Source organism: Poecilia reticulata, chromosome 10 (assembly GCF_904066995.2).
Source record: "Poecilia reticulata chromosome 10, P_reticulata-male-v2, whole genome shotgun sequence".
In the NCBI taxonomy this organism is placed as follows: domain Eukaryota; kingdom Metazoa; phylum Chordata; class Actinopteri; order Cyprinodontiformes; family Poeciliidae; genus Poecilia; species Poecilia reticulata.
This window is the reverse complement of record NC_088839.1, coordinates 23,137,219-23,162,691: the sequence shown is the minus strand read 5'-3', so window position 1 is coordinate 23,162,691 and position 25,473 is coordinate 23,137,219. Positions and strand designations below refer to the sequence as shown.

General features: G+C 38.9%; 1 protein-coding gene and 1 long non-coding RNA gene across 4 annotated transcripts in view; both read right to left on the bottom strand.

Moving 5' to 3' along the window:
- Nucleotides 1–25,473, bottom strand: part of enox2 (ecto-NOX disulfide-thiol exchanger 2) — a 209,837-nt gene that overhangs the window by 57,000 nt on the left and 127,364 nt on the right. For all 3 annotated transcript variants that reach the window (XM_081611697.1, XM_081611696.1, XM_081611698.1), the window contains one exon: nt 23,868–23,999. In XM_081611697.1, the coding sequence (XP_081467823.1) occupies nt 23,868–23,999 (132 nt within the window). The remainder of the gene's footprint in view (nt 1–23,867; nt 24,000–25,473) is intronic.
- LOC145553097 (uncharacterized) lies at nt 354–6,288 on the bottom strand. The gene is made up of 2 exons (XR_014089297.1): nt 3,562–6,288; nt 354–3,314 (listed from the first exon to the last, which is right to left on the bottom strand). It is a non-coding gene; the product is annotated as an uncharacterized LOC145553097 (long non-coding RNA).

Genomic DNA, 25,473 nt, shown 5'->3' with positions numbered 1-25,473 from the left:
GAATAATCTGTTTAAACTGGGGTCGGAAAGGACTCGTCTAGCTCTGACTACCTTCGATCCAAAAGTTATGACCTTTTACAGTTGAGGAGCAATCCGCTGAGTAGCACTCACAGCGACATAACCCCTACAACCACTCCTGTTAACGGTAGCTCCCTTCCTAAAATAACGGCACTTGTTAACGGCTAGATTAAATTTAGTGACTTAGATTTAAGTCCCAAGGTCATTATTTTAGTTTTGGCTAAAAGCAACCTATAAAACATTCCTACTTTTTCCTCCCAGAATCAAACTTCATAGCTATTTCACAACCATCAAAGAACTTTAAGGTGACTCATTAATTGAATGTCCACAACATCTTTTAGATTTTCTTAAATGCTAATTATTTTATTAGTAAGGCAATTTTGCAAGGGTCAGTACAGCTTAATTCAGTAGCAGAAATAATCAAATAAGTAAAATCAATAATCTAGCCTATCTTTCCCTAATGCTGACACTGAGAACTAAAAAAGGGAAACTTTGAGAGAGACGGACAGAGTTTGGCATTTTGAACCCCAGAACTGGCCTGATGATGAAGAAGGTGTTGCAGCAGCAGGAGGTTCCCAGTACAGGAAGAGTACTGACTTAGAGCGGCAGGTCTCAGGCCTCAGGGTGACTTCCTCATGCGCGTAGCGGTCCTCAGCTTCTTGTCTTGCAGCTCTGTAGCTCCTTTCTACCCGTCTCACGATCTTTCTGGTCCCACGGAAGGAACACACCAGTTCTTCCTCTTTGCCTTTGTTCTTTGCCTTTGTCTTTATCTTCATCTTTGCCTTGGTCTTTTTCTTTGGGGGTCTGAACCCAGCTGATGAGAGAAGTGCGATTTGAAGCCACATGTTGCGGGGCTAACGGGTTGGTCCCCATGTGCAGAACAGTCTTCGGTTCTGTGGCCCCGGCTCTTCTTCAGCTGCAGAGTTCTTTGTCCATCTCCGTCTTGGCTCGAAGCTGCCTGAAGGATCCAACCAACGATTCCTCTGTTGCACCCACCTTATAAAGGGTTTATCCACCTTTTGGTGCGTTTGCATTGGCTGGCTTTGTTGCTGTGCCTGTCTCATTGGCTGACTGCTTGGACAGATGATCTCATCTCCATCACCCTGGAGACCTTATGACCGGATCTCTGTTCTAATGTCCCCAAGTTGCTCAATAGTTCCTCCTACCTCTGTTTCCTGCCCAACCTTTTCTTAGGCAAGTTGAAGTTTAGCAATAAGGCTTTATCTTCTCCGTTCTCCTATCAGTTCCTATTTTTGCCCTGTCCTTCCACCTACCATCTACCTCCTACACAACATCAGTGACCTTTAATTACAGTTACAACATTTTACACCTTTTCAAGTTCAATGTCAAAATCACATTTATAACCTTTTAGTTTATCTGATTCAACATTCATTTATAATGTTATAATAACCATAACTTATTAGTTACTCTTATTATAATCATAAGGTGAGTTATTACAGACATTTCTGAAAAGAACCCAATAATAACCCATTATTGTAATTATCTGATACCATGTTACAGTTACTTGTTTCACCTTTAAGTACTTCCACAAGTGTGAGAGTAAGTGTAAATATTCTTATAATCAAATCAACATCAACCACTGGTTAAACCAATATTAATTATTGGCCTAATTATAAGTCATTATTTTAAGTATTTTACTCTGGGTTTTATCCAATCTCTCAAAATGTTTAGATTTTATTCTTTAAAAACCTTTAATGCTTTAAAATAAGGAATGGTCTGAACTATTTTTAGCCTGATGCAAGACAGAAACTTCCCCTTTATTAAGGAAACCAGCTCTTCCTGTTTCATGACTCTCTTTCTGCCTGACTATGATTTTTTATGATTAAATAGAAAAAAGTAGAATTAAAGCAAAGTTTGCAGGACACAATAACAACACACACAACCAGATTCATTTTATTACAGTCTGACTCTACTGTTGGGTCTTGATGTCACCTATGTCATTAATTTTACGGTAATTTTATTTATTATTACTATTAAACTAAAATCTCCAGCATGGGGAAGTGGGATGAGCTCGACTTTTCTCGACACCCCCTCCGCGAGGTCAGACCTTTCACATGCTGGGAACCCAACATCCTCTTGCAGGTCTGCGTCCTCATCCCCTGGAAAGAGAAGATGGCAGTCTGGGATGTGAAGATGCAGATCCTCCATCGTCACTAAGGCCTCAGCAGCCTGGGATGTGAAGATGCAGATTCTCAGTCGTCACCAAGGCCTCAGCAGCCTGGGATGTGAAGATGCAGATTCTCAGTTGTCACCAAGGGCTCAGCAGTCTTCAAACTCCACTGCTCTTTGACACCCCCTCCTTGGAGTTTTGATGTCTCTCAGGAAGTGACGAATGTTGAAGAGAACCCAGGTCGCTCTGATCCTTTAATAGTGACAAAAAATCCTCAGCTGAATGAAGCGTTGGTTCTTCAGGATGTGGAAGATTCCTTAGGGACAGGTTGATGGGCAAAAAGCCTCAAATAAAAAATAAAAAAAAAAACTCTGGATGTTCAGTAGAGCAAAACAAAAAGCATAAGCAGCATGACGCTTTATCCATAATCATAATCCTTTTCCATCGCTGGGGTCGTTAAAGGGTTACTGGAGTTGTCGGAGGCATCGGGACTCTGTCAGGCAGGACTCTGTGAAGTCCACAGGCTGCTTCCAGGTGTTGGGTGTGATTTCAACACTTTGTTGCAGGATTGATCTTTGTGGTTGTCTATGACGTCACTCCTTCCTCATGACTTCAGTCCCTTTTCCAGTTTAATCCATCCTTTTGTGACAGGAGTTCTTCTTTAGCATAATCCAATTTCTTCAGGGCCCTCCTAGTCCTAAGCCTTGAAGTTGTTCTTTGAATGGCAATCATCCTGTAATAGTAGCCAGTCTAACACAGGATGGCATGATGCTTGATTCTTGCAATGTTCTGGTTCGCTTTAGCTAAGAACTGGCTTGAACACTGACCTCGTGGACCCCTTTCTTCATAAGTAATACTTTTTTACAGTGCAGTACTTGCTTCACAAAATCCATTCCATTGAATTTCAACTTGATCACCGTGACTACAGGCCGATCTTGATCTTTAATCCAAACTTTCTGTCCTGTTTTCAATGACACTGTAAACTGCAACTTCCCCTTTCCCTCTCTGGGCAAAAAGGAGAAGTGCCTTCGCCTTCCGGCTTTCTGTGACGTGAACGGAGTTCCTCTGCAGGGGAAGACCTGCTCTTTTTCAGCTGTCACTGTTACACCATGTCCATCAGCACCAAGAGGTACTCCTCACCTCTCTTTTCTGTTATCCATGGGGCCTGCTACATCCATGCAGATTGAACCCCCGGGTAATGTGCTCTTGATGAACAACCCTTCCAACCGCTGCCCTCGGCGGCCTGCGTTGTATTGTCCACATACCTCACAGCCCCGTAGCACGCGTTGGACTTGTTTCACTGGGATCCAAAGCTCATGCTCATCCAGCTCCTTACGGGTGGGTCGTACGCCTGCATGTCCAAGGGCTTCATGCACGCTCCGCACGACCTCATCCACGTACTCTTCTGGGACCTCCCGTCCTCTGGGAGTATTGTCCCACTTCTCGGCTCCGACAAAGACAATTTTTCTCTGTTGGACATAACAGTCCACTTCGTCATTTCCACGCCAATGAGCTCCCTCATGCGTGTGCTCAGATGCTCGACCTTGAGCTCCAGATGCATTTCACCACTTCCTTGTGAAATTACTTACATCTTCTGGACGTACGACCTTGCGTCGTACTCCTCGGTCTCTTTGTCTCCGAGTCGCCTATCCCCCAAAGCCTCTCAGGGTACCTTAGAGCAGGGATGGGTCTAGGCTAGGTTGGCTACTGGCTTCCCTTCTTGATGCAGCTGTTCATCTTAAGCGGAAGCTTTTCCCTCGCCTGCACGCTGTACAGTTACTGCAAGGGTCGCGGCTGATAAGCCTCATCAGTCGCTCCCAACTCTATTTCCTAAGAGCTGGTCTCCCAAGTGAGCTATTCAGACCCTCTCGTCTGTTTTTACTGACTTGGTCAAAGTAAGGCCCTCCTACTCATTAGGGTCGGGCCCACCCAGGGACGCCATGTCTGTTACTACCCAATAGTAAGTCCCGCCCACTCCTCACAACTCTTTGGACTCACTACGGCCCAGTTCTCTGTCTAACAGGTCCGGAAAATCCCCAGAAACTCGGGTCTTACCCTAGCGATAGTTTGTGGAGAATAATCTGTTTAAACTGGGGTCGGAAAGGACTCGTCTAGCTCTGACTACCTTCGATCCAAAAGTTATGACCTTTTACAGTTGAGGAGCAATCCGCTGAGTAGCACTCACAGCGACATAACCCCTACAACCACTCCTGTTAACGGTAGCTCCCTTCCTAAAATAACGGCACTTGTTAACGGCTAGATTAAATTTAGTGACTTAGATTTAAGTCCCAAGGTCATTATTTTAGTTTTGGCTAAAAGCAACCTATAAAACATTCCTACTTTTTCCTCCCAGAATCAAACTTCATAGCTATTTCACAACCATCAAAGAACTTTAAGGTGACTCATTAATTGAATGTCCACAACATCTTTTAGATTTTCTTAAATGCTAATTATTTTATTAGTAAGGCAATTTTGCAAGGGTCAGTACAGCTTAATTCAGTAGCAGAAATAATCAAATAAGTAAAATCAATAATCTAGCCTATCTTTCCCTAATGCTGACACTGAGAACTAAAAAAGGGAAACTTTGAGAGAGACGGACAGAGTTTGGCATTTTGAACCCCAGAACTGGCCTGATGATGAAGAAGGTGTTGCAGCAGCAGGAGGTTCCCAGTACAGGAAGAGTACTGACTTAGAGCGGCAGGTCTCAGGCCTCAGGGTGACTTCCTCATGCGCGTAGCGGTCCTCAGCTTCTTGTCTTGCAGCTCTGTAGCTCCTTTCTACCCGTCTCACGATCTTTCTGGTCCCACGGAAGGAACACACCAGTTCTTCCTCTTTGCCTTTGTTCTTTGCCTTTGTCTTTATCTTCATCTTTGCCTTGGTCTTTTTCTTTGGGGGTCTGAACCCAGCTGATGAGAGAAGTGCGATTTGAAGCCACATGTTGCGGGGCTAACGGGTTGGTCCCCATGTGCAGAACAGTCTTCGGTTCTGTGGCCCCGGCTCTTCTTCAGCTGCAGAGTTCTTTGTCCATCTCCGTCTTGGCTCGAAGCTGCCTGAAGGATCCAACCAACGATTCCTCTGTTGCACCCACCTTATAAAGGGTTTATCCACCTTTTGGTGCGTTTGCATTGGCTGGCTTTGTTGCTGTGCCTGTCTCATTGGCTGACTGCTTGGACAGATGATCTCATCTCCATCACCCTGGAGACCTTATGACCGGATCTCTGTTCTAATGTCCCCAAGTTGCTCAATAGTTCCTCCTACCTCTGTTTCCTGCCCAACCTTTTCTTAGGCAAGTTGAAGTTTAGCAATAAGGCTTTATCTTCTCCGTTCTCCTATCAGTTCCTATTTTTGCCCTGTCCTTCCACCTACCATCTACCTCCTACACAACATCAGTGACCTTTAATTACAGTTACAACATTTTACACCTTTTCAAGTTCAATGTCAAAATCACATTTATAACCTTTTAGTTTATCTGATTCAACATTCATTTATAATGTTATAATAACCATAACTTATTAGTTACTCTTATTATAATCATAAGGTGAGTTATTACAGACATTTCTGAAAAGAACCCAATAATAACCCATTATTGTAATTATCTGATACCATGTTACAGTTACTTGTTTCACCTTTAAGTACTTCCACAAGTGTGAGAGTAAGTGTAAATATTCTTATAATCAAATCAACATCAACCACTGGTTAAACCAATATTAATTATTGGCCTAATTATAAGTCATTATTTTAAGTATTTTACTCTGGGTTTTATCCAATCTCTCAAAATGTTTAGATTTTATTCTTTAAAAACCTTTAATGCTTTAAAATAAGGAATGGTCTGAACTATTTTTAGCCTGATGCAAGACAGAAACTTCCCCTTTATTAAGGAAACCAGCTCTTCCTGTTTCATGACTCTCTTTCTGCCTGACTATGATTTTTTATGATTAAATAGAAAAAAGTAGAATTAAAGCAAAGTTTGCAGGACACAATAACAACACACACAACCAGATTCATTTTATTACAGTCTGACTCTACTGTTGGGTCTTGATGTCACCTATGTCATTAATTTTACGGTAATTTTATTTATTATTACTATTAAACTAAAATCTCCAGCATGGGGAAGTGGGATGAGCTCGACTTTTCTCGACACTCTGAAGTCAAAACTTATCCAAAAGTCTTTTAGAAGGATGAAACTGCAACAATATTGAGGTTCGATCATGAAACCGTCAGACAATTTGCTGCACATATTCAACAGGGTTGCACCAAATGTGCTGAGAAAAGAAAGCTGAAAATTAGCCATCAAGGATTTCAGAAGACTCAAGTGTGAAGTCACCAGGAACCCGTTATCCCCCTGCTCAGTCATATTCCATAACTGCAACCTACCTAGAGCATCAAGAAGTAAAAAAACACACTTTCAGGTCCCAGAGACATTGCCAGAGTAAGAAAGGCTAAAACCCGACCACCACTGAACAAGACTCACAAGCTGAAGCGTCTAAACTGGTCCAAGAAATATCTGAAGACAGATTTTTCCAAAGGTTTTGTCGATGAAATAAGAGTCTTGTGGATGTGGCTGGATCAATAACAGCTACAGAGCTCAATTTCCACCAGCAAGGTGGAGGTGGTGTACTGGTATGGACCGGATAATATTGAAGATGAGTTGGTCGGAACGTTTTAAAGATGGGCTCAAAATAAACTCCAAACCTTTTTCCAGTTGTTGGACAGGAAGACTTTATTTAAGCAGTGATGCAGGAGGAAGCTTCTTGTCTCTTTTGAAGAAACAATAATTTTAATGGGGGACAACGCTCCATCACATGCATTCAAGTACTACAGTAAGTGGCTAGCCAGTAAAGAGACCCTTTCTCACCTGATACGAACCGGATTGAGAACGTGTGGACAGTTCTTAAACTGGATTTTCAGTGACGGAAACAAGGAAAACAAACCAAACCGGATGTGAACAGTGTCTGGGAGGCTGTGGTTGCTACAGCACAAAACGTTGATAATCAAAATGATTAAGAAACTGACAGATTCCATGACTGGAAGACCGATCACTTTGAAAGCAATGGTGGCTATGTTGATCACATTGTTTTTTTTAAAATGTCAAGACATGTTTATGGGAAACCACAGAGCTATTCGTTTCACTTAAACAGATGAAAATATAAAAGTGAGATGGGAAAATGTGTGTTTTTCATTTAGATGTGTAATAACTCTGCAGAATAAAAGCTGCCCAATAACTGTGCACATATTGATATTCTCTTAAGAAAGCCAAAATCTCCATTTTATCTTCTTAAATCATTCATGTTTGGGGTTTATTAACATTTTGGATAAACCACACTGTAGCTGATTAAGCAAAGATAATCCTCAATAATTAATGTGCAATAATAATTGTGCACACAGTGCAGTACAACACAAAAAAACGGCATAACTTTGTCTGAAGCCAGGGTGCACACATCTATCTTTTGGCTCTTCAGTGACAGTAAAGTCAAAGAAAATACTTCCTTCATATCTATTTGGCTTAAATGGATCCAGAAACATTCCCTGGAAACCAATTTCCTTTAACCACACAGCAATAGAAATAAATTGATGAGTTAAATGACGTAGAGTGAGGGAGAATAAAGAAATATGCACACTCCTAAAGACACAGATTAGAGTGCCTGGAAAAGGACAGGATGAAATAAATATATTAAGACAGATAAAACCGGCTGAAGGACAAAGCTGAGAGGGGGAAAAAATGAGCCCATCAAGTAAGATTAAAAGAAAATGAATGAAAACTATATATCTACTGATGACCTCAGCATCAGTCTCTAACCAGGTGTGAGAGGAACTGGGATAAGTATCTTTGTTGCTAGGCGATTGATTGCTTCTTCTCGTTGTAGTGGAAAGAAGAATAAAGATGGAGAAAAGGAGAGAAGATAAGAGGTGGTGGATTGAGAAAACTGCAACATCTGTAAAAAAATAAACAGAAAAAAACCCCTTTCAAAAATAAAGAATATCAACACCAAAAGCAGTGTTATGGGAGGTTACCCAAAGAAAACAATGTACACGGACCTTGGAAGACACACTTTATTGTCTGACACACCAATTCTCCAGTGGTATAAAGAGGATATATGCTTATGAGTTCCTACATCGATGGAAAGCAAACTAGATTTCAGAGCACATGGAGAAAACGATCTGGTTACATCAGGGTGCTATTTCACAGCGGTGCTGCTCATTTCACCACTAAAGAGAGTGTTTGAGTGCTGGTGTGTGCGTGTTCGGCTGTGTATTTATCCCTGGCCATTAAAAGCTTGGGACCTGAAGCAAAAATGTAGCAGAGCTGTGTGTAATAAAGGAGATTATTTACATCTTCCTCAGGATTTCCAGCCTTACAGTTCTCTCATCTCCATTTTGAACAAAATAGCTCGAGGACACGTTTCATCACTGACAATCCATTATTTCTCTCTCCTTCAGTAACAACTCATTATAATGCAAGCAGTAAGTGGACACAGATGAGCATGTAGTTTTCTGCATAAACAGCTGCTCTTACTGTTGGGATTTGCTGCTGTGATCCGGATTTGAATTTGGAAACGTTTTACGGTTCGGACGGCAGCGTGAGAATGAGCTGTTTTCATTTCTTCCATACAGTTTGCATCGTCATCAATGGATACCACTAATGTCAGTTATGTCTGGTGGGTCGCAGAAGAGAGAGAGAGAGGCAAAAAAAGGACTTTGAAGTGGTGATCACTTGAAAAAGAAAAACCTTACAGTATACTGTAAGGTATACTAGTAGAAGGAGATTATTCAGCTTCAGAGTCTTCTTTAAGGCTCTAGCAGATTTACATGCACTGACATTTGGTCATATCTTAAAAGAGGTCATGTGATCTCATACAGAGCTATAAGCTTATTTTTAAACTATTTAAATTGCATTGTGCTAGAGTGAGGAAGAAAGTGGCCAACTTCTAAGATGCTTCCAGACTTCCCCGGGATGGACATCCCCACAAACTTCGAACAGGGCGATCCTGAGTGAAGTTGCCAAAATAACCAACGAGGAATGTGTCAGAGTGCAAGTCTCACTTACAGAGCTGTACAAAATCAGTTTAATTTCTCATCATGTTTCATTTTTATTTTGTTTAAAAGTAGATTAATTTGAAGTATCTAAATAATGCATGTAATTTCAACAGTTTAATAGAAACACAACCTAAATAAATGTATTGGGATTAAAATGCAATTCATTAAAACAGATCTTTAAACTCAATCAGTTTTTCCTTTGACTATTTGTCTTTTTTGTAGTGTTGTCACTCTGCTCCATTTAACTCAACAATGATGATTTTTCAGGATGTTCATCCTGTTTTTGACACAGATATTTTCTGTGATCCATTAAGATTGTTGGTCCTGTGCGTGTCTGTGTTGGCCTGCGATTAACTGGTGATCTGTCCAGGGTGGACCCCGGCACCCCACCCACAACTCTGTAAGGATTAACATCTATGGACGACTGGGTGGCTTTATGAAACAGTTTTAAAACGTCTTAGTAAAAGCAAATCAATTGTTTGCAGATCTTTGCATAGACATTCAGGGATTTGACTCACTCATTATTCAGCTCATAATATTTCTATTTGTTCTTTCTGGTTCTTCCTGTGCAGACAAAAAATAGTCTCTTGCTACATAAACTCCAAGCATTGCTTCATATGCTGCTCATACTGAACTACTTCATGTCATAGTGCTTAAAGAAAACAAGAGTCAACAGGGAAGAGCTTCCAACGTGACTCATTCTGAATTCATAAATTAAACCATATTCAGGTTTATAAATTCTATTCTAATTGACGAATGTTGTGATTTTGTGTTTTCCACATTTATAATCATAAGATCCTTCACTTTGCATGCTAAATGTTAAAGTCGACAACAATTAGAAAAAAGTAGGTCTGTTTGGATGGGTTGCCAGCAGAAAGCATTTTCTACTAAAGAGACGTTACAGCAAATTTTATGTTGTGTGAAACAAAACTCCTGGAAAAATGTCCTGTGTACAAATGAGACTGAAGTAGAAATGTCTGTGGAGACACAAATTCAAATCTCGTGAAGAACAGTGGAGCAAAATTCATCCACAAGGATAATGAAGTGCAGACTAAATGAATACTTAAAGTGGCTCAAAAGCTTCGACAAACTACTGATTTATAAGGTATATATATTTTTTCCTTAGCATGCATAATCACACCAGCTGTGAGTTTGAGGTTAGGAAGAGGTCTATTAGTGTAAACTAATGCAATGTTAGCCAAAACAATGATTCTTACAACATATATTTTTAGGATAAAACCTAAAAAACAGTTAAGAGCATTATTAATTAGAAACCTGTAAACTACCCTGATACCCTGTTACTGTAAAACTACGAATTGCAACTCAGTTTATGACACCAACATTATCAATGCTACGCAAGAGTAGGATGTGTGAAACAGAAGAATGGAAAGTGTAACGAGACCCTCTGTCTATATGTAAAGAGAAGTATGACAGGAAAATAAGTTTTCAACACAAGATAACGTGTCTTCCTTTCTGACTAAAAGTATGTGAACCTTTGTGACGTCGCCTGGTTGTTTAAAGGAGAGCGTATGCTGCAAACTGCTCTAGTTTCTAGTTCAAACTGTTTGCAGTAAGCAATCATTTTAATGGTGTCCTACAAAAACTCTAAGATGTTTCATTGCCATTTTAAACATCCATTCATTATCTTCAAATATGGTTTTTCACATTAGCTCCTGCTAATGGTATTCCTCAATTCCCCACCATGCATTGCAGGTAAAGAATTGGTGACCTCCGTGGGTGAGAAACATAATAAAGATATACAGTTTTTTGAAAAAAATGTTGATGTTTTTTTTTTTTATGCATCACAAACAGCTTTTAGCCTAATAGGAAAATTACGACATATTAAGGCCAACATTTTCAACTCGTCAGGGATCCCTTTAACACCCCTGTTGGTAATAAAAAGGTGGCGAGTCAAGTAGCAGTTTCAGAAATTATTTCTGCAACAGATGAGTTCAAAGTTCAAAATCTAAGCATTGACAGAACATAAATGAACTTTTATTGCCAATTTTCTTTTACGGCTTTCTTCTGTAAGTGGTTGAAATGACTGTATTGCTTTCCTTAGCCAGGCTCACTCATGTAATAGCAATGTCTTGGATGATATTTTACCTAGCTCATTTATTGGCTGTCATCATTTACTGTTTCCCCTTAATAGAGTAAGCGCTCTGACACAAACTGCATTACAGGAGATCAATACGGCTTTAAAATCGATTAATCAATGTTGTAACTAGATTTAGTGTGGAAGATAAATGAGGTTAATAAGCAACATCTACCACTAAGCATAAATAGGCAGCTGGAGAGATTCCTGGCAAAAATCTTAAGAAAAAAGATCAACAACTAAACAAAACTAAAGAAAATCCAAAGTCCTCAATGAAGCATTGTAGTAGAACAGAAACAAAATGTTTCACACTTTTACCACATGACACAATGACTCCAGCCAAAAGTAGACTCTGTAATGACTAAGATGTCTCATGAATTTAGTAGAGAAGCCTTTGGAACAAAATGTTCTTGGAAAAATGTGCTGTATTTAAAGTAGAGAAAAATAATTTTGCCTTTTGAAGGCTAACTGGCCTGCTTGTTGGCTTTAGCTTCACTCTTTCAGGAAAAGCTAATAAACATCACATGTCAAAGTAAAGTCTTAGGTCTTTAAGAGCCAAATGTTTCATCTGTAAATAAACTCATCAGTGAACTAATAAATACCGGCAAGGCTTAATAATTGATGCCTATTGAATAATTCACTTTAGGTATAAGCCGTACTGTTAGCCATCATTTTGTGCATTTATAGTGATGGAGGATGGATGTGAGAGTACGCTTTTGTAGAAACTCCACAGAGAGGTAAAGAGCACAGAGCTTCTCTTGAAGAAGAACAATAAAAGAAACCTGCGGCTGGTTCCACCCACACGTGGCCACGCATCCGTCTGATCCTTTTTACCAAGCTTGTCAATGAGCTTTGCTTTGTATTTTCTGTCATGTTGGAGAACTGAAACTCGCAAATGCGTCTTCTTGCTCTGAAATGTGCCAACGGACACGTGTGTGACTGCCTCTGAGATTATTACACTCATTCTTTTTCCTTCTTGTTCCTTTTGATCATGTCCTTTTGATGTTAAACTCTGTCCTGGAGGTCTGTTCAAAGTAATTGCATTTTGAGTACCCTGTAAATCAGAATGTGAAGACAGAAAAAAAGTCAAATTATTGGAAAAAAAAAGACTTGATTGTGTTAAGCCCTTAGCTATTAATGTCATCGTCTCCACTCCTCCCTTTTCCCCTCCTCTTGATTTCCAGGGTAAACGTCCCTTCTAGCTCTCTGCAGTGGGTGGGAGGTTGAAGGGACGACAGGCAATTGCTGCAAGGGTTTCTGAATAATACCCTCTAATGAGGCGAGATAGCCATGCCACCTGGAACCCTGCCAGCTGAAGCCTCTCACAATCTCTGCCAGGAGTCACCATCTCTGCTTTTTCATCCAAACATCTCCAGCCTGATTTCTTTTTACTGCAACCTTTTGGGTGCTGTTGCCCAGGGTTCAAAGAGAAAAACTTTCCTTCTGTCGAAAAAGTTACACCATTGCCTGAATTTATAACATCTAAATAATAATCAATCTCTTAATATCTCTCCGTGGAACCTTTATTCTGTGTCTGCCACATAAGCCTTTAACTAAACCCGGCCTTCAATGGGGAAACATGGCTGTCGTAAATGGAGAAGTACGCTCTGAAAAGTCCCATTTCAAGAGCAGTAAAGCTGCAGCTCTGTTTCTTTCTGATGTACTGCAAAGCCTGAGGTAAGGAGATCTTCCACCGACATACAGCCACAGCCATCACACATTTAGCTAATGCATTTCAATAAATTTAAACACTATGGAGAAGTTATTTTATCTTAGCAACCCAATTCAAAAACAAGCTCCTACATTAACATAGAACTGCTGCACACAGTGTGATATGTTTAACACCCTGCTGGGAAACGGAATCGGCATCTCCATGATGATCGTCAGGAGAGGAAAGCATGAAGAGTTGTAACATCTAGACTGCTGCAATGTGACCTTCAACCTTCACCAGAAGAAAACATGGCTCCCCAGAGTCATGACTGTGGAAACTTTACACTGGATCTCAAGCAACTTGGATTCTGTCCTTCTCCACTCCTCCTCCAAACTATCGGACGTTGTTTTCAAACGAACAAGTACAGCACACCTCCCCTATTCATGATACAATATTCGAAAATTCAGTGTAGTGTAATTTCATCTGAAAAGGAGGACTTTGAGCCACTGAGCAAATACTGCGTTGAATGAAGCTGTAGGCCACGTCTCCTGCATCTTAAAACAACTGAATGATCTTCAAAATCTCCTCAGGTCTATTGTTATCCACACTGCATGCTTTTCTAACAGCTTTTCCTTCCACTTAACTTTCCGGTGATATGATTAGATATGGCACTCTAAACAGTCAGCTTCTTTACAGGTCATGTTAAGCATTTTAATGTTTTTGTGGCAGTAGTTCAAGCTCTTGCTGAACTGGAGAGCTACAGACTGTTGCATTCTGGGTACACAGAGGAGCGTTATAACAGGTCCTTCCTCTCAGCAGCTATGAGACTCTATAATCATCACTACTTCCAATAGACTCAAATATATTTGAAGTTTTCTTATTTACAATAACATCACCTGTTATTTTTATGCACATGTACATTCATGCAGATTTTACACATTTTTTCTTTACATTACTTGACTTAATTGCACATTTCTTTTTATCAGAGTATGTCATTTTTAATAATGATACAGTACTTACTTAACAATCTCATTTTGATTTTTATATTTTTACTTTACTTTACCCTTGTGTGAATATCCTTTCTTCCATTTACCTTAACTTATCACTGTGAATTTCCTCACTGTCAAAATATATTTCTATTATATTGCATCTATTGATCATATGTATTATTCAAATTTTTTTGAAGAAGAAGCTGAATTATAAGGGGGGTGTAAATAAAGGTTACTCATTAAAATAAACAGACAAACACTTAAAAAGTATTATTCTTTTTATAACAAATCTACAGCACGTCAGTCTTACTTTTAAAACTGAAATTACTTAAGTAAATTACAATTATGATTATATTCAAATTTATGGAGATCTGCCTCCATTTCTTGATGCTAATCCAGGTAAAAACACGTGTGGGAATAATCCATTAGTCTTAAAATAACATATAAGGGATTTTATCAATGAGTATCTAATGGTGCATGACATTAACTTTCCACATATTTCACTGCGTATCGAGCATTGGGGTTTGCAGCGACTGTGAGGCACAGATGAGGGTGAGTGGGATGTAACAGACAAAAGGGATGCTTGTTTATTCAGTGAACACTTGACAGCCCCTGGAAGCTGCTTATCTATTCTCCAGAGTGTCTGAGCACGTGTGTGTCCATGCAAAACTACGTGTATCTAAATTAATTCTGATAACTTCAAAATACATGTGTGAAAAACTGAGTGCTTTCCTCGTGGTGGAGTGTGACTGTGACAGCCGACACTTTAATGATTTCACTGGAGAGCAGATTTAAAGAGGAATAAAGCCATACACTCGAATAAGAGGTATGATTCTAGCAAAACTGTTATATCTAAGGCTAACATTCCTGCTGAGCCTCTTTTTGCTTAAAAGGGTATTCCTGAATTGAGCTTGATTTTTACCTACCAAAATTTGATGTTTTTCATTTATTAGGTGAAGACAATAAATCCTCTTAGAGTTATATTGCATTTCATACATCACAATATAGGTTTGGCAGGCTAAACGCAACTTGAAGCTAAAAGAAAATCAAATGCAAAGTGGAAAACGAATCAAAGCCAAGATGCTTCCATAGAAAAGTAACAGTCTGGTGATGCAAATCAAATACATCATTATCGGCAGGCTATCACAATAAAAGCATAAAAATGTGTGTTACCACAATGCCAAATGACTTTAGGAAAGGAATTATTAAACCTGGGAATGGTTATATGGCCATTTGTGAAATAAAGATAGAAATAAAGACATTCATTCCACAGTGATGAAGAATATTGGACTGGATTTCCCATCAAAATGACCTGAAGGTCAAAGGAAATGCAAAATCTAAACAGTTCTACTTTAAATCAAATGTGACCCAAGCCGTGTCACGACAATGATCCCAAACAGATCAGAAAACTTCTACAAAACAGAACGGCTGAGAAAGAAACCAAAGAAGAGGGTTTCAATGAGCCATCCAAGGCCCAAACCTCTAACTGTTGTGGTAGGACCATAAGAAAGCTGAGTAAGCCTCAATTAACTTAAAACATAAAAAAAATTAAATATGCACAATGTGAGCCTGACAAATTATGGCTTTACCAGGCACAGAATCATGGGGGTTGTTTTTGTTTTTCACTCTCAGCTTTTCCAGTTTAGCCAATTAAATGGAATCTATGGAGTATGGTTCAGTACATTTGGGGTAAGATTTAAATACATTTTTAAAGCTGTTATAATTAACATTTATGCAAAACTCAAACTAATTAGAAGGTGAAATAGAGGTTAGCAAAAGTATTCCATGCACTTTCAGATGAAGGGGTTTCTCACTTATTTTGGTGTAGACATTCTTCCCTCAGCTGTGTTTACATGATGATATAACTTTGACGTTCAACCACAGATGCTGTACTTCAGGTTCAAATGGAGATAAATAGAAAAACAGGCATCAACAGACGATAAAGCAGAGCTGTTTTCAGACTTCATACGAAAAAGGTGGTGGCTTTTCGTGAGATGGTGTTTCAGTGGCAGACCAAGCCGAAATGACATGTGAAACATGCTTCAACACATTTCACTTTCTCTCCATTCTGCTTAGGTGCTGTTAAAAAGTGCTGAGTTCCTGCATCAGTTTCATGATGGTTTTTGCAAAGGCAGCTAATTTATTTTTTCTGGCATCACGTTGGCATGACTGTTTTTGAGATAGACAGAAGCTATGACAAGGTTTCATAAACGATGTAATGTAGCAAGCTGTGAAACGTAGTGTAAAAACTGATAGTGGGACGTACATAGCGAAGTAAAAATATGTGAACTTTTCAGAAAACCCCTTAAGTAACTGTGTCTGGAAAGCATAAGTCATTCTCGAACTTCTGTTGCAAAGTTTGTAATTAAAAAAATTGCTTTTAACTTGAACTTTTGTGCCATATTTTTGGCTTTAAAGCATCAAACACCTCCTGCTGGGTAGCGTTCATGTTAACTAGAGCCAAAAACTTCCAGAGTCATTAAATAGCAAACAAATGTTACTGAGTGCTATGATTCAAAGTAGCAACATTAAAGACTGTAAAGCCATAAAAAGATGGAATCTACTTGTGAAGAATATACGTCAAACTAACTCCAATGAAGTGCCGTGTACATACAAGAAAGCAGTAACATAAAATATGCCGTGTTCGATAATAAAGACCAGGTTGGGAGGTCTGGAGATGGATGTAGAAAAACGCCTGAGCTTTACATCTGGTTCTGCTTTGTCGAAGGGAAAACACTGATAAACGCTGGGGAAACACATAATGAACTCCGCTAGAGGAGGAGTTTTTTGTTCTCTCTGTCAGATGTCAAATATGTGAAAACCAGATGCTGAGTCCTACCGATTCCACAACATAACAGGGATTTTACTCACCAAACCGCAGACACCATGATGTCAGAAACAAAGAGAGGGGTCACAATCACTCAGAATAAACTTCTCATCCACTGTAGCCACAAAATGAATCCTTGACTTATTTCTGACCTTGTTTAGCCAGAGAAGAAAATGACTGCTGTCTCGTTCAATTCAGAAAGTTTGTCTTCTTAACTCCTGACTGAAAAAGACTAAAGATTCATGTTGCTATTTACGCCTCCGACTTCCAGAAAACCAAATGTGCTATTCTATAGTCGAAACCGACTAAATGTCTAAAACATAACGGAACAAAAAGCGTTCAGCAGCACAACTTAAAGATAAAAATCAATCATGTTAAAGGTTAAGAAGTGGAACATTCAACTGCAGCTATAACCAGAGCTGAACACCAGATCAATATTTATTTTATTTTTGGCAGAGATACAATGAACCCCTCCTTCCCTGTCAGATATGGGTCAGATTCCTTACAGTAAACTATCCTGAAGTCTGGCCTGTAGATCAATAATGTGTTGGGATGTTGGTTCCCAGCTGAGACACAGTGTGTCCCTCTGTGTCATCTTCTCAGATGATTTGGGTCTCATTGCTTCCAGCAGCTTGGCCTTGTAAACACGTTACTGTGGCTGCAGGCTCTCCGTGCTGTCCATCCATTGTGGCTTGATAAATGGGAGGTTTTTGGAATAGCTTGTTTTCCAGACATCAAGAATCCATTAACAAATTGCCAGAAAACAGCTAAATGATTTCTTTTAGTGCTTTGACATTGTCTAGAACCAGTAGACCCAAATGCTAAATTAGGCGTAATCATTAAGCAATTATTACAAATGGTGCTCAACAAAGAAGCAACCACATCCTGCAGAAGGACTGGGGAAGCTAACTGGACTGAAGTCACAGGAAACCGATTCATTTTATTGTTTAAGGCTATCATTGAATATCTACACTCATGAATAATTATTAAACATTCACAGTAAAAAAGACCCGTTAAATTCTAGCATTGCTAAGAGATTTTGTCTCTGAATATGTTGACATTACAGAATATTTTACACCTAGCTTTTTTATTTTTATCAAATCTGTTACACTAATCCTGTCTCGGTATATAGTTTGGATCTGGTATTATTGGGAAAAAAAAAAGTTAATTATGCTGCTTATCATGCAGGTACAAAGTGTAGCTGTATAGCTGACAGTGTTTTTATGGTTCAGTCTTATTAACTTTCAAGACTCAAAGCAACGGGTAAAAGTAAATAGTTCCCGAACCGGGAAAAAATGCTATTGGCAAATGTTTAAATTTATATATCAGAATAATAACCAAAAACTTAGCGCATCGGTGCAACTTTACATTGCTGTACAACTCTTGGTACCATTATGACTGATGCTTGGATACGCACCACAATAACCTCTAGTACAACAACATAAATCACACAGCGTGCACAATCTTTTCTCCTGCCTGTGGCCTGAAACGCATCTCTCACTAAAAACACAAACACTTCCCTAACACAAATATAAGAACACAACGACTTTCTAATAAACAGCCGAGCTCTGCACATCTGCAGAAACAAAACTGTCATCATAGTTGATGTGTGCTGCGTTTTGTCAGGCTGCAGTGTTGACGTTTCTGCCAAGAGCGGTCCGTTTATCCAGCTGTCTGTCTGGATAAATCCACCTGGCTGAAGGCAGGAAAAGACTCAGCTGTGGGAAAAATAAAAGACGTGAAATCTCGACTAACTGTGGATGAAACAGAAGCAAACTTGAATGTGGCATGAAAGCCTTGAGACCCAACAGACTTTTACTGAAAGTGCCTAAAACAGACACAACCCTCCACCATAAAGCTGAAATCATTTTAATAAAACAAAAACATCAGAAGGTAAGGATAAAGGAAGTGACAGTGAATCCTTCCCTGTAGTTAAAAGGTGAAAGAAAAGGAAGAGATGATGTACTGTCATGATAAAGAGTCAATAGCTAATCTACCTGGATTACTTCAAAGCTGAAGGTGCTTTGGGAAAATATACGGCCTGACAGGCTAGAGTAAGACTTTGTGACATTGTTTGAACGTGCTGAAAGATTTGTGTTCAAACTTTTCTTTAAAAAAAAGAAAGAGTTCATGATAAAACTTGGCTGGTTGTTTAAAGGCTTCTAGCCTGTTTAGTACAAAACTTATTCTATAAAAGACAACCTGACAGTTGAGGTTTGGCTCTAGAAGCCAACTTTGAGGTACTTTGCCGTTAAACCTTATCGTAAACTGTGAAAAGAGAAGAGCGAGAACATTTTCACATTTCTCCTGCGGCTCAGTAGGAAAGCTTTTCTTGGCGTGGGCGATTTAGAAAAGTGTGGGAACTACAGACATGTATGTGATGCACAGCAAAGAAGTTCGCTTATCAAAATTATTTAGTTAAAGTTCGTTTGAGGAACAGAAACTGAATGAATGTGGAGCATTTAAAGTGCATGCTTGTCGTTTCTCATAGTTGGTCATCTATATAATGTAATAGAAGGTCTGACTGAGATCTGCAGTGAGAGGAGGATATAAACAGCAGCGCTTTTATTGCGGTTCTGAGTTAATGTAAGAACAAAATGGGGAAAAAAGGGGATTCTGGAATGAAATAGACAAGAATAGTTGTTATTTTTAACACCAATACTTCTCACTTCCTCTCCATCTACCTTGTAGCTGAACCTTTAGTGCCTAATGTGTCATACGTCCTCATTAATTTAAAGCTCTATCAACACCTTTCTCACTGTTAAGGTAAGAAGTAATTACTCTTCTGCTAGTTGATTGTAGATTTGGTGTTTCTGGACTGCACACTCCTTTTGCTCTATTTTCTAATCAGATAAAAGTAATCACATTTCCATTATTTAGTTAACCAGAAAGGAGATGAATGATGGGCGTTGTGTTGAGGACACTGCAATAAGCAGTTTTCCACTTGTGAATAGCACTCCTTTCGACATCCAAGTTGTGACGCCAACTGTGAGGTTCTGCTTTTTTCCGTTCACATCAGCGTAAACACATTTGGTGGCAAATTACAGACTAATGCTTCAATGCTCATCTTGGTTAGATAAGCACTGAGAATCCCCCCCAACACTCCTAAAAAGCATGTAAGCCTCATATGAGCTAAAGTTCTTCATTCATTGTAAATAAAGAATTGAACTAAATACTAATTATACATACTTTTGTCAAATTAAAAAGACCCATGCAACCCAAGCGGCAACAAGATTGCATTTTATTTGCTCTTTTTTTTTTTTTCTATGAGTAAGTATTCTGCTTTTTGTAAATAAAAGATTTTAGTTTTTATTTTCCCCAAAGTGGATGTGTTTTACTTGGCCAAGGTCTCACTTTCTGTGTCACTCGTGACATTCTCGTCACATTGCTGCTTAGTCTTGATCAAAATTCAATCCAGTTGTAGATGTAGTCGCAGCTGCAGAAAGTTTTACAAAAGAAGCCGCTTGCACTATGTTTGCCTTTGTTGTTTTCTTGTTGTGTTTATAGCTAACGCGGTGTGGTGGCTTTATGCGCATGTTCATTACTCCATATTCAGTGACACTTACAGGTCTGGGGGAGTAAAAATAATGTTTTGGGCCGATCTCTGTTTCTCCATGTGGATGAAAACAATTCCGGAAACGGTCAACTTTGGACAAACTTAAGCTAAAGCAAGCATAAACATGTTAAGATAAAAGGAATTAGAGATTTCCTAACAAGGTATTGCGACCTAAATGTCTTTACCGTGTCTACTGGTGGCTGTGAATGAGTCATTTGGTTGTTTTTCTACTTTTATATCAGTTTTTAATTACTGACTACACATTGCTATCTTTTGCACATGTACAATAAAAGTGGTTCATTCTGTGTTGGATTGATATAACTTTTATAAAGTCTAGTAAGGAAAACTACAGATGTTAGGCCACCACCCTATGAAACTGGTTCAAATCAGGACACAGTAGTCTAAACCCTGTGAATTTGAAATTGCAGAATAAAAATCTATTTCCAATAAACAATACATGATGTGTGACATAAAAAAAAAAGGTCGGAAGAGTGCAAACACCCGTGTGAGTGCAAAGCCTTTGAGCTGTCCTCCCCAACATTAAGATCTATTATTGAGCTTTTCTTTTCACGTCACATACTGTAACAGAGACCAAATCCAACTGGTTATTTCAGCTGGTTGTTTTAGAAAAACTGTCAGAGGACTTGATTAAGTGTAAGAGCTGTTTCATTAACTTTCCTCGCAGCGGGTATTTCAACTTAAACAGAGGTGCAGCTTTATAACGTCGCTAATTACTGCGTTTCATTTATGGTTGCAAGCTTCACGGTTCTGACATTGCATCACTGGTGTAGCCTCCATTAGTGATATTAGTTACAGGAGCGCTTTTCCTGCTAGGGAGTTAAATGGCTGCTGTAAAAGGTCTCAAACCGCTGCAAATAAAGTTCAAAGCAAGGATGCCAGTGGGGGTTCATCAGCCTCTATCACAGACATTTCATCTGCAATGTCGACTCTAGGTAAGATGCGTTTATGTTCGCTGCCTAGGCTCCAACTACATGATTTTCTCCTTTTAACAAATTTTTACGACGTACGACGTTTAGTTTGGGTTGTTTCCTTGTCGGTTTGATTTGTTTTCTACAAATCTAAGAGCTAAAACCAAGGATTATATTTGCAACAGGAGATCAAAAATGCTACTTTTTAGACGCTAAACGTATTAGAGCAATCCCTGCAATAACCGAGTTTATTGCTCTCCTGATAATAATCATATCTTGTCATTTGTGAGCATTTCTTCTAGGGGTTTACTTTCACCGCTGACACGCGAGTCTAAAGCAAACATTTCATGCAGTGTGGCGTTTAGGTTGACTGTGTGAAAAAGAAAATGAGCCGGAAAAATAAACTGTCTTGTTCAGATATTTAAAGGCTCAGATAAGCCTGAAAACCCACTAACATTATAACATTTTTTTTGTCGCTTTCCGCTTTTATGAAACGCTGCTCCTTCTTTGGTTGAAAGGCTTTTATTTACCACGTTTCAAATATATCATGCTTACATTTATGTGTGTGACAGCATGAAAGTATGTTACCCTTACTCTTTATTGAGGAGTGCGTTTGGAAGGCCGCTCATCTGCGCGTGCTCGCAGACACACACATGAATCTGCACACACAGACACACAAGGCTGGCGTGTTTCAAATATGAAAGTGCATTTCAGCTAAGAAGTGGGAAGTGATTTATAAAAAGCTTTAGGGAAAGGCTTCTACCGAGGAGAGAGAAAAGATGCAGCAGAATGCCTCTTCAGAAGGGGAGAGTGGGAGGGTGAAGCTGAACCTAATGTTATAGATAGCATTGCAATCGGTTGGACTGGATATTGTGCGGGAAAGATAAGAATACGGAGGCTCACACCCTCTGAGAGGAAGATATATTGACAAACATGAGAAATATTTTAACCGCTGCATCCGAGTGACTTCAGACTTTGGGTTAAAACAACAACATGCTTATGATAGGATGATATGTTCAGGAATTAGAAATAAAACCAGCTAATTTTGTACTTTTAGTCTATTTATATCCTTCATCCACCAAACACAGTCAACATCTACAGTATCATTTTTCACCTCTAATCTATGAGCCAATGTCCGTTTTGGATGAAAACATATAAAAAATAAAAAATAAAAAATCAAATCACTGATTAAAAGTAACCATGAGATTAAAAAAAAAGTTTAACTAAATTACTGAGTAATTTATGCAGAAGACAAATTAATAAATGTCATCAAGTCACCTTGATGGGCGGGGCTAACACTGATCTATTGAACTTCATTATCTTAGCTTGATTCTTTGAAAATCTTCAGTCCTCTGGAAAGTTCTGGAAAATTTCTGTGAGTTCATTGGTGGGATTTTACAATAAGAACATGAAAGCAGGAGAGTCATCCAGACTATGCAGCGGATAAAGCTGAAGAATTGATTGAACGCTTCTGATTGCATCTTCCAATTCGGGAAATGGCTAAAGGGCAATTCCACCTTATTTTTCACTACCCGGAGCATCTTTAATCAGCTCTAGTTTAAGAACTATGAATCTCAGGTACTTCATACCTGGATTAGATTATTCAATAATATTTGCAGGATATTTAGAATCCTGTTTGTGATTTGTGAAACTTTTATTTGATATCTGAAGATTCAATAAAGAGCGAGTTTAGCATTTTTCATGCATCTGAACCACATTAGAAACAACTATACTTATACACTTCAAACATGAATTAAATTATTTTTGCACCAACATTTGTGCCTCCAGATAATTCTGTCTTGGATGTCTGCATACAATTTGATTTCATGTTTCATCTTTGCTCTTTGACCTCCACTGTCAAAGAGCAAACTGTTACATAGACAAATAATTAAGAGGAAAATCCTCATCAGAAATAAAGGCTTTCAAACATCTGTCTGTGTGTTAGTTTATAAAGGACTCTATGTGGTAATACTTGTAAAGAGCAAAGTCTTGCTTCTTTTATCTGATCCGTCCTCGATTGAGTCACATCAGCCTCTGTCAGTCAGAGTTTGCCTGCATGCGCCAGCATGTGCCAGCATAACTGATTACCAGCTTGCAATTCCACGTTGATGACTCAGCTCATCCTGCTTATTACAGCATATTTATTTTATACGAGCAGCATAGACACAGGAGAGAGAGCGCTTCCCCCACCTTCTAATGCAGGAGACGTCAGTGAACAAAGCAAAAACAGTGGTGCATACTGAGAAACCCCGGCTTGAGCTGGTATGAAAATCCAGTATTTCCATTAGATGAACCAAATGAGATTAAAAACAACTAACCATTGCATATTTTCAATTGTTTTTTTTGTGTGTAAATTAAGCAATGTTTTTAGATGGAAATTAAAAAAGAAAACACTGGGGCTTTTATTTAGATAATTATTCCATTTATCACATGATCACTTAAAAAAAAAGTAGTAGCTGAAGCTACATCAACACAATTGCACAGTTCCATTATTACTCCACTTCTTGAACTGGTTACTAATCAGATTATTAATTCAGAAATTTGGATACTTAATAAAAATCTGTAGTCTGAAAATACCCAAATGAAGTCCACATTTGAATTGTGGACATTTAGTATGGGAATGAAATGAGTTGTACCTGGTAGAAGTGGCTGTCCTGTCATTCCTATAGGAGGCATCCCCATGTTATTCATAGCAGCTGCCCAGGGGTTGGGGTCAGACATGGGCATCGTCATTGAGTTGGAGTCCATCGTCATGTTACAGATCCCCTCTGAAGAAGAAAACAAATAAAAAATATTTGTCAAACCAGCAAACCACCAGAATTCCTGCTTACATTGGTGACCAATTACTGTACTACTTCAATCGGAGAGTATTCACCTCATTTTAAATCCATATGCACCATTTATTTTAAATCCATCACATCAACAAAACCTGACGCTAAATAGACAAAATATGACAAAAACCCTCATTAAGTTAATTGGAGTAAGGTATGGCCCCATTACTGGTGTCAAGGTATCCTCAGGTTTAAAATCTTACATCTCAAAAACCACTAAAACCCCTCAGGCATGCAGCTCTTAAGGTTTAAAGTTGGTTTAGTAAAATAGTAAAACGTTTTCTCTTCTAGAGCGTAGAGAAATGAGATGCTGCACAACCCTAGTGTGTTGCTGCACACTAATGGCTGAGAGAAAGCAAAATTCAATTGCTTACAACAAAAAACACAAACATAATTTTTCCATTTTTAAATATTTCTGGTTATGTAAAACAGCAAGATATTTTTTTTTATATTACCTGACTACTTAATCAGCTAATTCCAGCTTGCATGGTATTAAATGGGTGATTTTGGTAAATATCACCAATGTGACATTGGTGATATTTACCAATGTTTACCCTCCCACTCTCCCCTTCTGAAGAGGCATTCTGCTGCATCTTTTCTCTCTCCTCGGTAACGTAACATTGGTGATATTTACCAACAAGGCAGAGGAAATTATTGCTTCCCCGTTTCCAAAAATGCAGTCAGATCAGGTTTTGTGCAAATGCTAAAAAGTAAAAAAGGTAGTTTTACAAAAGTTTACCATAAAGTGAAAATCTATTAGAGTTATTGGGATGAACAGTTAATAATCTAGCAATCAGCTACCAAATAAAGTATTAATACCCTTCTTGAAAAAAAAAAAAAAAGTTCCACACTTTTAAGACCTGAGAAGTCTAAAGCAAACAGAGTGAGAACAACTTTTCACAATTTATATATTAGTGTAAAGCTGAAGGAACAGTATTCAGTTTCCAGCCAACAATTGTTGCTTTGTTTGTTCTCTAAAGGGAGAGGAGGCCACCGCTAGTCTGCAGTCAGTCTCTGAACACTGATTTCAACAGTACTGTCACGGAGAATCTATTCATCTTAGTGCTGCTGTTTGGTAGCTTCAGCTGGCTGGCCTTTTGACACTTCCTGTCTCAGTGACCAGCACTGAGAGCCCACTGGAAACGATACTGTAACACAGAGGAAAAGCTTCAACTCGATTTCAAAACGGTTGACAAATGGGATTAGATTAGTAATAACACAAAAATGAGCAGCGGTGCATCCCCTGCTCTGCTTTTCTGTGCAGGCCACAGAAAAAATAATGTCTAAAACTAGATTATTATGGTTCTGAGCATAAATCCTGATGCCATCAGGCACTCCTCAGACAGTCTGTAACTAAAATGCTGATAAATCTTCTATTTAGCCTAACAGTATGCACACATCTTGCCAAACC